Consider the following 17,110-nt stretch of genomic DNA (forward strand, 5'->3'; position numbering starts at 1 on the left):
CATGCACCATCAACTAACTATCAACATTACTTCCCACAGAGAACATTAACCCTCTGATTTTCCCTCCATGTTTCCATCCCGTCTACTTTCCAACATCTTTCTGCACCCTTACGTTGCATAGACAGAATTAATAGCTTTTTCATTCTGTTTTGTCAGTAATCATGAAATGTCTTGTCTACCTGTAGGTTGATTCTAAAAGTTGAAAGACTAATAAATATTATCATGATTATTTATCATTATGATGGCTCTGTAAGTGTTCTTCACCGTAGATTCAAGCAACGTGCTACAATTCCACTTTCTACTCTTTGAGCCCAATACCCTGACCCTGTGGGTACAATTCAGTTTAAACTGTCTAAAACTTGGAAATAAGATAAAAAATGGTTATATATTCTTTCAACATTATACAGGAGCACTGTCGAAGAGGCCTACCCAAGAATGATTTATTTCCACGGAAGAATGTACCTCTGTTTGACTCACTATTTATTATTGTTTAGGGCCCAGATTCTTGGAAGTTAGCTGGATAAGTTACAACTGTTTGTTGTTCTATAGAGATGCATGTGATTGGGGTCTGGCGGAAAAGACACCCATAGAGGTTACAGTTTTATCACCCTATAGGGCAGTAACCAGTTTTGAATCAACTGACAAAACTTGTTTCAGCTTTCCTGACTAGCTATATCAAATTTTCTTCCTCCAGCTCTTAGAACTAGCTTTAGCATCCTGCTGGTGTCCTCACTGAGGAGTTAAATAAATCTTTAAGTCAAAATACTTTCTATGAGGGTTGTGTTTTTAGTTTTTTGCAAATTATATTTGGAAAATCCTTTGCTTCACTGATGAGCAGCCTTGGGTGTGTAGGCTGCCTAGATGTCTCAAGGCTTCGCTGCCGTCCCACCACTGGGTTTCAGCACCACCTTGGATGGAGGCCAAATTCAGCCTGGTGCACTGGGTCCCACTTTAGCTTTGCACTGATCCTGCATTCTGATACTCCTCTGGGTCTGGCAATTGCAATAATTGTTTCCGTTGTCCTGGCAGCAGCTGTAAGCACCAACAGGCTCCAAAGGGACTCCATCTGGGCAGCTTGCCTCAGAGACAATAAAGTCCCATGGGTGAGAAGAAGGGGTGGCCCAAGCAGGATTTATGATGGGGGGCGGGTGGGGCTGGTGACGGCTGAGGTGAGTCATCCATAAAACATTTAAATCTCTGCTTGGCTGCCGCTAAGAAGAAACGGCTGATAAAAACTGCAGATGCCAATTAAGTGAACAGAGAACTCTTTCTATGTGTTGGAGAAGGAGGACGGCATTTTAAAATCCGGTTGAAGTTTGAGCTGATTGTCTAGAACTGTGCTGTCCAGTAAAACAGCCACCGGCCACATGTAGCTAATTAAATTTAAATTAAAATTAAATAAAATAAGAAACTCAGGTCCTCAGTCCCACTAGCCACATTTCAAGTGCTGAACAGCACATTTTCAGTGCTGAACAGCCACACGTGGTAAGGCACAGATACAGACCGTTTCCGTCACTGCCAAGATCTGTCAGTGACTGCTTATCTAGAAGGATAGCAGGATATTCTTCTTAAGGATAAAGCTCTTTTTGAATTTTGTTTGTTTTAACTACATGCATTGCCCTTCAAAGTTATGCAAAAGGGGGGTCTCAGGAGAGTCTAGATTGGAGAAATTGAGGTGAAAAGGGAGCTAAATTGCTCAGAGGGAGAAGGGACTAGAATTTTCCATTTTTCTCCTTTGGCTTGAGAGGGAGGAAAAAAGATCTATATATTTTTTTTAATTTGGAGAAGAGGCATGTGGAAAAGAGGAAAGGGTGAATTGTAAAAGGACTCTTGGGGGGAGATTTAAAAGAAAATGAAAAGAACATGCAGCTTGGTGGAAGAGCTGAGCGAAAGAAGACAATGAGAGACACCCTTTAGCCAGGCTGACATGACATTTATGCAGCATGATCTCTGATCTTTAAAGTGTGTCCTGCAATTCTCTGCTACCACCAAATCTTTAGGGAAAGTCTATTTCCCACAGTATCCTTGTTCCTGGGATTTCATGATATAATGGGCTTAGGGAGAGAAACAAACTAAAGCAGGGAACAGTCCTGGGAACAGAGAGGTAAGAAGGCATTGAGGCTATGAGTAATCACCAAGAGAGGGTGCACCTAGGAACTCTAGGAGAGACTGAGGAGGGCATGAGCAGCCAGGGGGTGGGGTCTCCAGCTCTTTAATGTGGATATGAAAGGAAAGTCAGGAGATCCTTGAATTAGAGACATTTGGGTTGCATGTGTTTTAAAAAGCAATGCTGTCTCTCTCTTCTGCAATAGGAAAACCTCTACTTTAACGATTTAATAACAAGCACCTCTTAGGAAACAAAATATATTTTGCATTTAAGGAACTTCCACGTCAAGCCAAGTTAGATAAAAAACAGATTTAGAAGCGGCATGGGAATACAATCAGAGGCTCCAATACATGACGTAGTTTCTGAAATTTTTGGCTACCTCAAAAGAAATCCCTCAATAATGTAGAAATAATAAAATAAAGCTTAAATACCATTGTGCTGATTATATTTATTGACAAAATAGTATATATTTTTAAAACAGTGACTAGCAAACACTTTTTTTTTCCTGATCTGGTGAGTGATCACCCACTGCTTAAACCCTTCCCTGCCTTCTTTAAACTGATACGTGGAAGGCAATGTCACATTTACCTGATACTTCAGGCCGTCGTGACAACCTTAGTCATTACACGGGGCTGAAGGCGTTCACGCCCCTTTAGAAACAGTCCCTTTGTCATGAAGCTTTTGGGATGCTTGGGATGGGTTTTCTTTAATTCTTGTTCCTCCTCCCACTTGCTGTCAGCTATCATTTCTCACTGCTGTTCACGCACAAACCATAGGAACAAACCTTTCCTGTTTACATTTTGTGGCTTGAATATTTTAATGGCGTGGCTCCAAAGAAGTGAATCTTATAGGATTGGGAAATAATAAGAAAAACTGGCTACAGTATGCTTGAAATACTATTTGGTTTTCTAGTTTGATCTGTGGTTAGGAAGAGACGTATTTACTTTATAAAATTAAAACTTTTTTGCTTAAAATCCTAGTAAAATAGCACTTAAAGTTGAAAGCTTAGTTAGACTGTATTTAGTACTTGCTCAAGGTTTCTTTCCTTCTAGCTTTACCTCATTTTCAGAGGAACCTAGAAGAAAAGCAAATGCCTTTAGAGGCATAAGCAATCAGTACTAAATATGAGTGAGTTGTGATGATTAATAATGAAAGAAAAACATCATGAGAAACAAAAATGATTCAATGATGAAGAATTTTCAGTTCATCAAGTCACATTTCACTTTATTTATCAAAACAAGTACTTTCTCTCTAATATGTTTCTGCTTATACGACAGTAGTAGAGACACTCAGCCAGTGGTTACATTTAATCTCTTCAAAATGACCTTCTCTGGGTAGTTGGAAGCCATGCAGAATTTGTTAATTATCCTATAGATTTCCAGAGCCTGGGAAGCTGCCTTAGAAAACTGCAAATCTTTTGGGACATGCTACCAGACTCAGGGAGAGATGTCTCTCATTGGCTCAAAGTGAAGGGCAGTGGCTATATCTTGGTGACACTGGTACCCAACCTAGAGCTGGCTTGCCTGGGACAAAGACTTGGAAATACATCTAAGGTAGTCCTTGACGTTCTTGCCAAGCTGTGTAAAATGGATAAAAGTAGTCAACTGCAATGAACTTAACGTTGTTTTAGGCTTGAACTATATCAAATTGTTGATATTGAAAATTTTTAACTTAAAAGATGAAAATGTCACTTGGTTTACTCTAATATTTTGAATCTGGTGAAGTTCAGATCCCCACACAGGTCCCGAGGATTAGCAAGTCCTCTCACCACTCAAATCATCAAGAAGGTGAACAAACAAACAAACAACAAAACCAGAGTGAGTTGGAATCAATTCTATCTAAAATCTCTTTTGATACTAGACATCTACAGTGAGTTCAGCAGTTACAGGCATTCTGCCAGTCCCCGGAGAGAGAAAGATAAAAAATATTAGATAAAATGTGAATGCAGTGTAATATGTGCAAGGGAAGATTAGTGGTGGTACAAGGGAGTTATCAATTCTTACTGAATAAGTCAAGGAAGATTCCAAAGAGGTGGAAATTTATTATCTGGGTTCTGAAGGATGAGTAGGAGTTTACCAGTCAAACAAGGAGGAAAAAGTACATTTCAGGAAGAGGGAGGCGCATGCAGAAAGCAAGTTAATAGAACAGTCTTTTGGGGGAATTGTAATTATTATTATGGCTAAAGCAGAGGGTGTGGGTAGGAAACTGGTGAGAAATGTGGCTATAGAATCAGGCAGGAGTCAAATTATGGAAAGCGTTGTATTTCATTCTGATGAGTTTCCATTATGCTACAAGAGGGAGTCATGGAAGCATTTTCAATAGAGGAAAAACAGGTTCTGATTTACATTTTCAAAAGACTACTCTATGATCACAACTATGGAAGAGGAAGAAAAGAAAAACACAGAAAAAAGACTAGAAGAAAACTGCCAAAAAGTTGATGGTGGCTGCCCTGAGGTGGCAGAGTATTATTTTCTATTTCTTCTTATAGCAGAATGCAGTTAGCTGTTCTTTCTGGGGAGCAATGAAGTTTATCACATAAACAGCTGTCCCTTCAATACTTTAATTCAGTACAAGGAATAGTCAGCACATTTGGGCCCATCCTTTGCCTTTCTCAATTTTGTTTACTTACAAAGCAACTATGGTATCTCTAAATCTAGAGAGTATTATGATACGTATTTTGGAAAAACCAAGTCTACAGTACTGAGTCATGTCAGCCCACAAACCTCATGAAAAGGCCTCACAATCTGAACCTCTGGAAGGGCCACTACAATTAGCCACCACATACATTCCGTTGATTTTGAGAGGCACCAACTCTGACTCTAAAGGCAGTCTTCAGTTTTACATTTCAGTTCGCCTTAGAGGCAACACCAATTTCATCTAGACACCCCAAGTCCCCTCAAATACCAGTACAATCTAAGAAAAAAATGCATTTACAATGCTAACAGGGCTTCAACTCACCTACCTAAACCTTCTGAACAGCTCGGTGGCCCCAGGCCCCTGCTCATTAGAAAGTCTGTGGCCATCACCCCACCTTGTAAAGGCCCAAACAATAAACGACAGAAGCAGAAGCATACAAAGCCTTGTTCAAACTAGTCTGTACAAATGAAATGAGCAAAGCATTGACTAGAACAAAGTACAATCACTATTACATTGATAACAAATACAAAGTTTTATGTGTAAAGCCTGCCCAAAGCACTTCATTAAGCAAAGACTGTTACTACATGAAACCCATCAGTAAATGAGGAACATAACAGCAACAACCTTATCAAGTTGTTGTGAGGAATTAAACAAATAATACACATAAAGTGCTTAGAATGTTGTCTGGCACAGAGTGAGGACTCAGTAATTTATAGCATCATTATCATTATTGTTATATCTGGCAAATGATGAGTGCTCCATAAATTTTAGCATCATTATCATGATTATTATATCTCATAACTTGCCTCTTTCTAACTATTCCAAGTTATAAATCTCAAAGATGTTCTTACTTATGTCAAAGAATATTTACTCAATACTATAATTAAAATGAAATAATTGTAAGAATGTTTTGAGAGAAAAGATTAATAACACTTCTTTACCTCTTCATATCTGTCAAAAACTGCTCCTTCCTGCAAAAAGGAAGGCACTTCCTTCTGCCAGTTAAATTCATAAGGTTTGGCCATGATTATATTCAAGACCTGAAAATGAAAAAGAATATCTCGTTAGTATATAAAATTAAAAAACAAGTGACAATCAAAGGTTAATCACCTTATATTCATGTATTTGCAAAAGCTTGTCTTCAAACACATGGAATAAGTTCATAAATTGTCTTTTTTTTTTCTTTCCTACATCCGACCTGCAACTTTCCTTCTCCTTATTTCTAAACCTGGAGAAATATTATCATGAAGAAGTACCACAGGTAGTCATTTGGGAAGCTTCTCTTCCCTCTTCATGTAAAATGATAAGATTTTATATATATTAAATCTGATGGCATCAGAGAAAAGAAAGAAACCACAAACCTAACCCTATATATAGGAAAGGTCTGCTACAAAGAGCGAGTGTTCTACAAGCCTACACTAGGAGCCTGAAGGTGAGTGCAAGGGCAGGAGTCCACAGGCTGATGGGCTGCTGAATCAAGTAGGAGTAGCCAGATTTTTTTTTATTGCTCTTGGTCCTCTCCTTAGCCCTCTCTCACCCCCTCCTCACTTAGGCCATGCGGGGAACAACAGAAAGTCTGCTTGCTAGCAGAGGCAGTGAGAGAGACGGGGCACTATTCAGGGTGGCTGCCTGCACCCAGGAAAAACGAGGTGTTCCTTTTACCGACCCTTCTTAGCATCATGCGTAATGGTGAACACGCAACAGCAGCAAGCAGGACATCTTAAATAAAAATGTGAGCACACAACGAAGAATCACCAAATATTTAACAATGCCCAGAATATGGAAGATAGAATAAGTAGACAACCTTGCACCCAAGGAAACAGAGTTAACAGGACAAATAGAACTAACTTTGGCTTAAGTATGGCGGACACTCTCAGAGGGAGGAGAGAGCACATTTCCTCAAACACAATTAACTACAGATTCTAGAAATTTTAAAAAGATTGTTGAAATCAAACTCTTAATAGGTGAGCTGAATTGTAAAGAGAATTCAGATGAAGTGTTGAACCAAGGAATTCTCACAGAATGCAACACAAAAAGAAATACAGAAAGCATGACTGAAATTTAGAGACATGGAAAATGGAAACAGAAGGTTCAACAACCACCTAATAAAAGAATTTCTATTAGAAGAAGAGAAAGTGGAGCCAATGGAAGGAGGGGAATGATCAAAGCAGTAGTAGATGAACATTTCTGAAGTCGGAATATTTGAGTCCTCAATGTGAAAAAGTCCACTGATTGCAAGCAGTATAAATGGGCGGGGGAAAAATGCACACACCTAAACATGCCTTGAGGGGACAAAGAGAAGAAAAAACAGGAAGAGAAGGTACAAAATTTCTCAGAGATGCATGGAGAGAGGACAATTTAGAGGTGATCGACAATCAGACTAAAATCAGACACACCATCCAGCATACTGCACAGTGGGGCAACAACTTCAAAGTTTTGAGGGAAAATAATTTTCCTCAATTTTGCACTTGAAATTCTGTGTCCAACCAAACAATGTTTCGACTTTTAGGAGAAACTATAGATATTTACAAACTTGCAAGGAATTGGAAAGACTTAGTGATCTACTCTGAAAGATTTAACATATACTCTGCCAAGCCGAAAAATAAATACAGAGAAATAAGAGAGAGAGGAGGAGCAATGCTGAAAAAGAGAAGAAAGTAAAAACAAAAAAAGAAACAATAAAGCTTACTCTTAAGCCTCATTGTACTGTACCAAAAAAGAAAGAAAGAAAAATAAGATAAAGAAATTACAATCTAGCTCCCAAATCCCAGATTATATCACTATGGGAGTTGTAGCAAGTGAGGTGGTTGGAGGGAGGGACGGATGGAACAAAGGCAAGTACACCATTTTGGGAGTAGAATATGAGCACGTGACCACACATCGAAACATATACTGAAAAACTGATAAAATACAAAGAGAAATTGGCAAAGTCACAATCGTATTAGGCGACAATGATCCTCAGAAATTAATGGAATAATTAAAAAAAAAGTAAGAATATGGAGGATTTGAATATCACACTGATTTAACCAAAACAATTTAAATGACTCAAGTCAACATAATTTAAATAAGACTACTTAATGAGCTTAATCCAATCTCTCCGTATATCTATTTTTTCTTCATTCCCTCTTTATACCCCAGCTTATAACAATCTCGAAATCTAATCATGATTAAGCCACAGAAGAAATCTCAGTGTTTTTCAAAAAGCAGAAATTACAGGGGCGGCCATGCTCACTGACCACAACTAGGCCAACTTGTAAATTAATGACAGAGAGTGAATAAAATCTGTACATATAGGAATTCAACATAAAGATACACAAACATTTCTAAATAATTCTTGAGTTAAGCTGAATAGTCAAAGCAGAAATTATAAACTTCTTAGAAACAAAAGATGGGAGCATTATACATCAGAACCTAGATATGTAATATGTAGCCAAAAAACAGTAAAACAATGGTCAGTAAAAGCTCACTGTTTTCTGAATATCCATATATTAGACAAAAATTTGGCAAGTGTTGGGGAGAGCGCGAGATGGGGGGAAGGGTGGAGGATGTGGAGGAAGCATAAACTCACAACATTCAGAAGGAAAAGTAAGATGTAATTACAAAGAGGAGAAGGTGAAAACTGTAAGAGAATACTGTGTATAACTTTAACCAAAATATCTGAAAACCCAAATAAAATGGATGTTTTTCAAAGTTAAAGTATATTTGGCTCAAAAATTAGGAGAGCACTTAAACAAACCAGTGACCTTGGAAGAAATTGAAAAAAATAATAAAAGATTAGGCCCAGATGATTTTATAGGTGAGTTCTACCAAATCTTCAAGGCAAAGGTAACTCCTATGTACCTACATTTTTCCAGAACATAAAAAAAAAAAGTAAAGCTACTACCCCACTCATTTCAGATCCTGACTCGTTATCAGAAGCTGACAATGACACCATGAGGGGGCTCATGAAACACAAACCAACCAACCCTAGGGCTCATTCTCACAGAGAAAAAATTCTAGCTAAAATATAAGCAAATCTATTCCAGAAAGCTATTCAAAGAATAATTCGAGAGGTTTCAACTTCGAAAATAAATCAATCTAATTCACTACCTAAAGAGATTAAGGACAAAAGTCTCGCACATGCACCTCCTGGCATATCTGACAAGACGAGGGAAATCTAATTGCAAAAGTTCTCTGACACAGACCATTTGATGAAAACAGGAAGCCACAGGATGAGATAAAATATGAACAGTGGGATACTATTTACCCACATAGTTGCAGAATATGAACAGTGTAATACCATTTATGTAAGTACACACACACACACAGACACGTGCACACAAGACAAACCTATTTTTCTCTAGGTACATATATGTGTACATAAAGAAATTACTAAGACACTTGGAAAGAGCCTTCCAAATTTATGACCCTGCTTACTTCTGGGGAGGGAATAAGGATTGGGGCTGAAAATTAAGGTATCTTTAGTGCTATCTCTGTGCTGGACATTTTTATTATAGGAATATATTCTTGGATTTATGAACTGCCTGTGTAGACAAAAAAGAAAGTAAATTTCAGAAAGAAAAAAAAGTTGAAATTATACAGATAGGTAGATGCGTTATTCTTTAGTCTCAAACAATTTAAAGCAGAAAAAGAGGGTATTAGGTCAGTTTCAAGACAGCTTCCTCACAAGGGCAACTTGCTGTTTGAAGGAGGAACTACTCCCTTTCTCATTACTGACCAGGCTAAAGCTGGCGAAAGCATGAAGGGCATTCTAACTAGCCCCCACTAACCGGCACCGACGACTCCCATGGAAAGCCGAGAAGCTGAGCCAGGCTACAGACAGTGGGAGAAGAGAAGGTGCTTTTTCCCAACCCATGGGTAGGTTGGTCCATGTCTCCCTATCTCCAACAATGACTATGATTGAGTTTCTCTATTTCTCTCTGTCTCTCTTGTCCTTCTCAGTTTGTCTTTCTCTGTGTCTTTCCATGTCCATTTCTCAGCATCTGAGAAACTCACACACGCATGTATGTACACACACAGCTCCTTCACCCAAGTGCCTTAGAAGCAAGCTTCTAGTGCCAGGATGTGCAATCATGCCTTCTAGACCCACAAAACAGATCTTCAGGAAAAAACAGACCTGTAGACTCCCTCAGGCTGTCCTGGATGTGTTGTTCAGTGATGTGTAATGAGAATAACCAGCTATAGGGACCTAAGTGTTAACATTAAATACAGATGAAAAACAACATGGTGGCTTCCTTGGTTTATCAGACAAGGGGATGGTGAGCAAAACATCTCTCTTCTGCAAACCTGTATGTGTATTATGATCTTCTCACTCCTACTAACCATCCCTTTCCATATTACCCTTTGGTGGTATTTTAAAGGGAAGAGCAACAAGAAGCTTCTGATATAAAAAGATCATATCGAAAATTAAAATGAAGAAAGACAAACGCCATATGATTTCACTCACATGTGGAAGATAAACACATGGGCAAACAGAACAGTTCAGTGGTTACCAGGGGGAAGGGGGCTGGGGGGGGTGGGCACAGAGGCTGAAGGGGAGCACTTATATGGTGACGGACAAATAATAATGTACAACTGAAATTTCACAATGTTAACTATTATGAACTCAAGAAAAAAGAAAAAAGAAAATGAAAAGGAAGCTTATATCAACTTGCCTCATCTTTCATTGGTTTAACTCTGGTTCTCCCCCAGGATCTTTTCAGAGAAAGGACACACAACATAGGTCCTCAGTACATGCTGTTTCTCAGATTTCACTCTTAGCCTTCCTCCTAATATTCATCTCTACCTTGGGTACTAATTTCATCATAACGGTCTCATTATGTGAAGGACTTTGGCAGGGCCAGGGGATAATGGAAGGAGGACGGTAATTTTGACCTTAACCTCTAAAGAGATTTGCATGGAGGTGGGAACTCATTTCATTGCTTGCTTTCTCAGAGATTTGGGGTTCAGAACAAGGTAAGAGGCATTTTCGCAAAATGACATTGGAGTATCCTGAATTTTCCCAATTTTAAACCGGAGGGGAGAGGGGAGGCTGTTTCTTGCACTGTTTTTGAAATACTTCCTAGGGTCTGGCATTCGGCACAGCTGCTGGCTTATTTTATATAGATGCCACAACTATGACCTACAGACTAGAAAACCCAGCCAATCGTGTTTAACAGCAGTTTGATCCAGGTAATTGATTTTAAAACGGGAACAAATGAAGGTACATGTCATAGTCCAATCGACTCCAGAGAAAGTTAAAGGGACAAACAGTTACTTCTTTTAAAAGGCACGGAGGAGGGAAGTGACCACTCTATAACTATGACTGTCCTTTTTGCAATCATCTCAAAGCCCCACCCACAGCTAACTGCCAAAAACAATTTCACTGTGCCATGCCAAAGGTTCCTCTTCTCAAATTCTCTGGCTTGCCTTCTGGGGCCTCACTTACAAGATACTTCAAGGTTCAATTGCCTCTTCTACCCCCTAGAACACAACCTCACCATACAGACCCACAGGAAATGGTCCACCTTCTCCTGGAGGAACACAGAAAGTGAAGGAGAATTTACACAAAGAATGGATATGTAACTCCACACCTTTTCCAGAGTAAACACCTCAAGCAGTTACTGGAAGGAGGCCAGTGGGCTTTTAAATAGTCTCATTGTTTCTAAATTCTCACGCAACTGGAACAGATTAGCTATTGCACTGGCTGCAGAGGAAAAACTCCCTGGACTGCAGAGCTTGGCAGGGAGAGAACCAGAGAGGAGGCGAGTCCTAGAAGTCCTTATTTCATAGTCAGTGGCAAAAAGCTCCTAAAGAAGATGATGGGAACTGAAAGAGTTAGTAGGAGGACGACAAGTGAGCTCAGATACACTGCTGGGGACCAAATATTCAAGCTGGACGTGCACATCGCCCATGAAGATGGCCTTCCATCCATTCTATCCATTCAGCTGTGGTGAACCAAGGAAGAGCAGCTATTTCTTTGCTGGCCCACTCTGCCCTGCATCTTTAAATCTGCTGTCTCGTCTCCCCGGCTAGACCTACCGGGTGGTCTTCAAGACTTACCAGACCACCTATCTAAGATATGGCGAATCTACATGAAGTCAGCTCTGCTCCTGGAGTTGACTCCATCCTAGGCCAATTGGGTCAAAACTTTGGCAAAGAATTTTTTGCTTTTGGACGTATGCCTTGTGTTCTGGTAGAGAGTGGTGAGAGGGAAGTACATGAAATCAAGTATATTTAAGGTCCTGGGTATAGTAGGCTAAATAATGCCGCCCCCCCCCCCCCCCAATATCCACATTCTAATCTGTGAAATCTGTGTTACCTTATATGGCAAAAAAGGACTTTGCAGATGTGATTAAACTAAGGATCTTGAGATGGGAAGATTATCTTGGCTCATCCGAGTGGGCCCTAAAGGCAATCATAAGTGTCCTTATAAAAAAGGAGGCAGAAAGAGATTGGACACAGACAGAAGAGGAGGAGGCAATGTGACCACAGAGGCAGAGATTGGAGTGATGTAGCCACAAGTCAGGAAGTGCTGCAGCCATCAGAAGCTGGAAGAGGCCGGGAACAATTCTCCTCTAGAGCCTGGAGGGAGCCTGGCCCTCAGACACCTTGATTTCAGACTTCTGGCCTCCAGAACTGTGAGAGGATAAATTTCTGTTGTTTTCATGCACTAGCTTATGGTAATTTCTTGCAGCCCAAGGAAAGGAATCCAGTGGGCCTCCTGAAGCTGGACATCTTTCCTAAAAGGCCTAGCAAGATGCCAAATCAATCCAAAATGCAGTGGGGACAGCTCTGCCTTGAAGGGATGGGTATTCAACACAAATCTGTCCAACTGGATCAAAGAAAGGAAAGTACAGAATAGAATGTCATCTAGAAACGAATTCAGATAATTTCGGTCCTTCTATTCCAAAGACCCCTTGAGGAATAAAGATTTTTCTGTTGTATATCTTCCCCTGGGATCCAAAAGTCTTTTAACAGTTTTTGCACCCCAGCAATAAACACAAACTTTAAATAAACCCCGCAGCTTCCCCCAAGCCAATCAAGACATTCTCCATTTTTAGTTTCTGTTTATGAATAAATGAATTCATTTGAAAAAGCATTTGCTTCCGCCTGACAACATATAGCTTTCAAGTGAACAAAAAAGCACCATAGCTCAGTTACGAATTTTCTTAAGTGTAACTTTTATCTTTTACCTTCAATCTTATGACAAAAAAGTTTCATAATTAATTAATTCCTTCCCTATCCAACCATACAAATCCCATTAAACTACGTAACACACGACCTTACCTGACCCCAGGATGAGAGCAATGACAGTTGTTTTCCAGAACAGAGAGAGTGGGATAAAATTTCCACTGACAAAAAGTCAATTAGTTGATTCTATCAAGCACATTTCAATGTCTTGCTCTTCAGTATTTAAATAAGATATCCTTACATTTCTAAAAACAGATTGACAGCTATCATCAGATCATCCAGAGCTTTTAAATAAATGGCTTTACTTCAAGTAAGAATCTAATTTAACAGTGATATATTACATCATTAATGATAATTTTCCCCATTTGCTAAAAATATCTCCACTTTCATCAAGCCATTAAATAATCTTTTCAAAAGGCATATAAAGGGTGCAGGACTAAGAAAATGATGACAAGCAATATTGTTGAGGGTTGGGAGTAAGGGTATTCTTATATAGTTTGGCAAAAAAACCATTTTGCAATACCTTTTTATAGCCTTGAAATCTAGTAATTTGACACCCTTTGATCTGGTCATTCTACTAGTGGGATTTATCCTAAATAAATGCATACAAAATCTATGTGCAAAGATACTCATTGTTGTGATGTTTTTGGTAGCAAAATATTGGCTTATGTAACCTTCACTAAGCAATTGGTTCAATACATTATAGTATTTAAATATTCTGTGCCCATTAAAAATAAGGTTTTAAATTAATAGATATTTGCTGAACAATAGCAAATTTAGACGAGTTTCCAAAAATATTCACAACTCTTGTCAAGCAAATATAAGTGCTCTCAACACATTACATATGATCCAAATTTTTATGTGTTACATACATATTTCTTACACACACACACACACTTTTTCAAGGAGAAAAAGACTAGCAAGACATATACCAAAATATAAGCAGTAGTTACACTTGGATGACGGAATTTTAGGTGATTTTTATTTTTTTTAATACTTTTCTGTATTTTAAAATATTTACAGTGATTATAACTTTCATATTCAGGAAAAAACGTTCTCTAAAGAGATGATGACATTAAAAATTGTATTCTTTATATAAATCAATTTTAAAATAATATCCATGTTTTCCACTAGAATTCCTAGCAAGAACAAATAGCAGGAAGAGACTCAAATAAAGCTGTAAAATGGTCTTCTTTTCCTTTAAAGATTTAAAATCTTGACTATACATTGGGAGCTTTCACACACACCACTGATGACTGATTCTTATGAAGGAGTTTTTAATAATACAGACTAAAACTTGAGTATTAATTCTAAAACCTCTACTATACTTGGAAATAAAATAGATTGAGGTGGTGCTGGATTTAGTCTTGAACGAATTCTGAACTGCAAAAAAACCTAAGGCCTTTGCCACAATAAATCTACTTACATTTATCATAAATATACAATAAATACACTTATCAATAAAGCACCACCTGATTTAAAATAATTTTTTGGAGTTCATAAAAAACAAAAATTGAACAGGAATAAAACAAAAACAGAAAACAAACATCTGCTATTTGTCTCTATCTCCCTCACCTCAACATGAATCATAAGAGGCAAATGTAACTTTCTTAAAAGTTAATAAATACAAAATAGATGAATACAAATGTTAAAATGAATTGCCTTTAAAATGTATTAGGTGATACTTATGATCATATTATATGCTTCATTACATCAGAATTTTACAAAACATGTCTAAAAGATGCTTGGTTATCTGTGATATTTAGGATCAGCTAAATTTGAATATAATGAGTAACTGTTAACATATAATTTAGTCCGCGATGATTCAAAGATACTGGAATACGATGAAGTATAGAGTTTCTCAAGAGAAGACTGGTTTGTTTCAAATGACTGGATCTTGGTGGTGTGCCTGCAGCGATTCCCTTGGAAATGACCTCTGAGGTTCCCATGGCAGCCTCAAGATCTTCTTCAACAGGTTACGCGGCTGACTGTATTAAAAGTACTTGTCTGTGACTGAGGCTCTCTGACCTTGCTACTGACCTCTTCCCTCGCAGCAAAGTCCTTCTGCAGGGCTCAGGCAGAGGCCCACTCAGGCTTACAGAGCAATTCTGGTGAAGGACGGTTCAGTGGCAGAGGGTGAGAACAGTAGGGGCCTATGAGTCTTCTGAGGTGTCATATTCCTAAACATTTAGTAAGTTCCTGGCTTAACCGTATTTTGATCTTTCAGAATTGGAAGATATTATTTGCATATTAATGATGTTTATAGTAGTGAGTTACAGACATGGCTGCTGAAAACAAATTTTTGTTTGATAAGATGCAAGATAGGGGCTGGCCCTGTGGCGCAGTGGTTGAGTTGGCGTGCTCCACTTCAGAGCCCAGGGTCTGCAGGTTGGGATCCTGGCACAGACCTAGACATCGCTCACCAAGTCCTGCTGCGGTGGCGTCCCACATAGAACTAGAAGGTTTTACAACTAGGATACACAACTATGTACTGGGGCTTTGGAGAGAGAAAAATAAAAAAGAAGAAGATTGACAGCAGATTGTTAGCTCAGGGCCACTCTTCCTCACCAAAAAAAAGCATACTTTAAAAAAAAAGATGCAAGATAAATCAACCTTTAGAATATGAAAATATATAGTGTGCAGTAGGAACCAGGGGAAAGGAATATATAATTTAACTGGCTTTTTCTCTGATTTCATATAATAACAAATCTGTTTTAGTAAGACTTTTTTTTCTTTTACATATTGGAAAACTTCTGCAAACTAAAGGCCTCTAAAATAAAGTTCCTCTGTTTTTAGTGACTAAGGCAGCATGGCAAACAGCAGAAGGTATTTTATTACTACTGAGTATTTAAGATAAACAGAGTTAACCTCAACAGCCCTGAGAAATACAACACTCCTGAGAAATGAGACAATTAGGCAAACCTGGGATACTTGTAAAGAAAAGACTGGATGTTTTTCCGTCTCTCAAAAGTAGCATTTGCTACTGTTTTCAAGATCAGAACTAACAGAGTATAGGGTAGATGTGTACGGTTTACCACGCACAGAAACAACAACTTCTCCCTTAGTAGTAGATGTTAGCCATACACAACGTTTGGGGAGGGTTCAGTCCTTCTCTCTCCCAGGATAAGGGTTCTGATAAGGTCTGGAGAAATAGAAAACAAAATGGTAACATGACCGATTAAGTATGGTTTTAGGTGGAGGTCATAAACAGATCATACAAATAACTGTCTCTCATGGATTTTGTTTCATGGTGCTCTTAACTGTGCAACTAAGATAGAAGTGTGGGGTTTTGTCCTTGGAGAGCCCAGGGGTTCCAGGGTGGGGACTATGAGAATGGAGGCTTGGGTTGACCTCTCCCTCTGCCTTAGTTTCTTCTTTACTGGAACATCCTTTGAGCTCTTGATGGTAAGATCTGGATAGCCAAGATTGGGATTTGAGTCTCCTGAGGACTCAATCCGGGAGCACAAGGGAAAGACCAGAGAAGGTTTTGGACCCAGGGGTTCACCTTAGATCAGTGGTTCTCAAAGTGTGTACTTAGACAACACACATCATCAGAGAATTCATTAGAAATGCAAAATATCAGGCCCCACCCAGACCTTCTGAATCAGAAAATCTGGGATGGGGCTCAGAAATCCACAGTGCATCCAGCTGGCCAGGTGATTCTGATGTCAGATAAGTTTGAGAACAACTGCCTTGGATCGAGTCCTCATCAAAAAGAAAAAGGGAAAACAGAAAAAGAAGGAAAAAAGGTCTTTTGATCTTCATCTCTGGCCAGGGCCAGCTCACCAGGGAAAGAGACCTGCCAGCCATTAGGGACTAAAGCTCAGACTGGTAAAGACAGTCCACTTGTCTAGAACATGCACTTCTCTCAGGAAGGCCATGGAAAATCAAGGCTATGGAGATTCTAGGTCCTGGTACTTGCTTTCCAACCAAGATCAAGAGTAGATGCTGAGGTCCCTTAATCCTTAAGGGTTAAGTCTGAAGAAACCAATAAAGAGTGACAAGCAACTTGAAGAAAGCAAATAAACGGTGACATATTTAACACTCAGCCAACACATCTATTTAATCGACAATCAGACATTGCAGTCACTTAACAGGTCACTTTAAGCACTTCCTGCTTTTGGCCCAAACCTTTATGGTCCCTGATAACTGTAAGCTATGAATGCTAATATTTCTCCTAAGAACTCAGAAAAG

The 17,110-nt window shown here is 38.9% G+C and overlaps 1 protein-coding gene across 4 annotated transcripts in view; it reads right to left on the reverse strand.

Annotated features, from left to right (window-relative positions):
• PLCB4 (phospholipase C beta 4) overlaps window positions 1-17,110 on the reverse strand; it is a 380,701-nt gene that overhangs the window by 148,828 nt on the left and 214,763 nt on the right. For all 4 annotated transcript variants that reach the window (XM_046679316.1, XM_046679314.1, XM_046679315.1 and 1 more), the window contains one exon: window positions 5,686-5,784. In XM_046679316.1, the coding sequence (XP_046535272.1) occupies window positions 5,686-5,769 (84 nt within the window). In that variant the 5' untranslated portion in view covers window positions 5,770-5,784. The remainder of the gene's footprint in view (window positions 1-5,685; window positions 5,785-17,110) is intronic.

The sequence above is a fragment of the Equus quagga genome, chromosome 12, assembly GCF_021613505.1.
Source record: "Equus quagga isolate Etosha38 chromosome 12, UCLA_HA_Equagga_1.0, whole genome shotgun sequence".
NCBI lineage: Eukaryota > Metazoa > Chordata > Mammalia > Perissodactyla > Equidae > Equus > Equus quagga.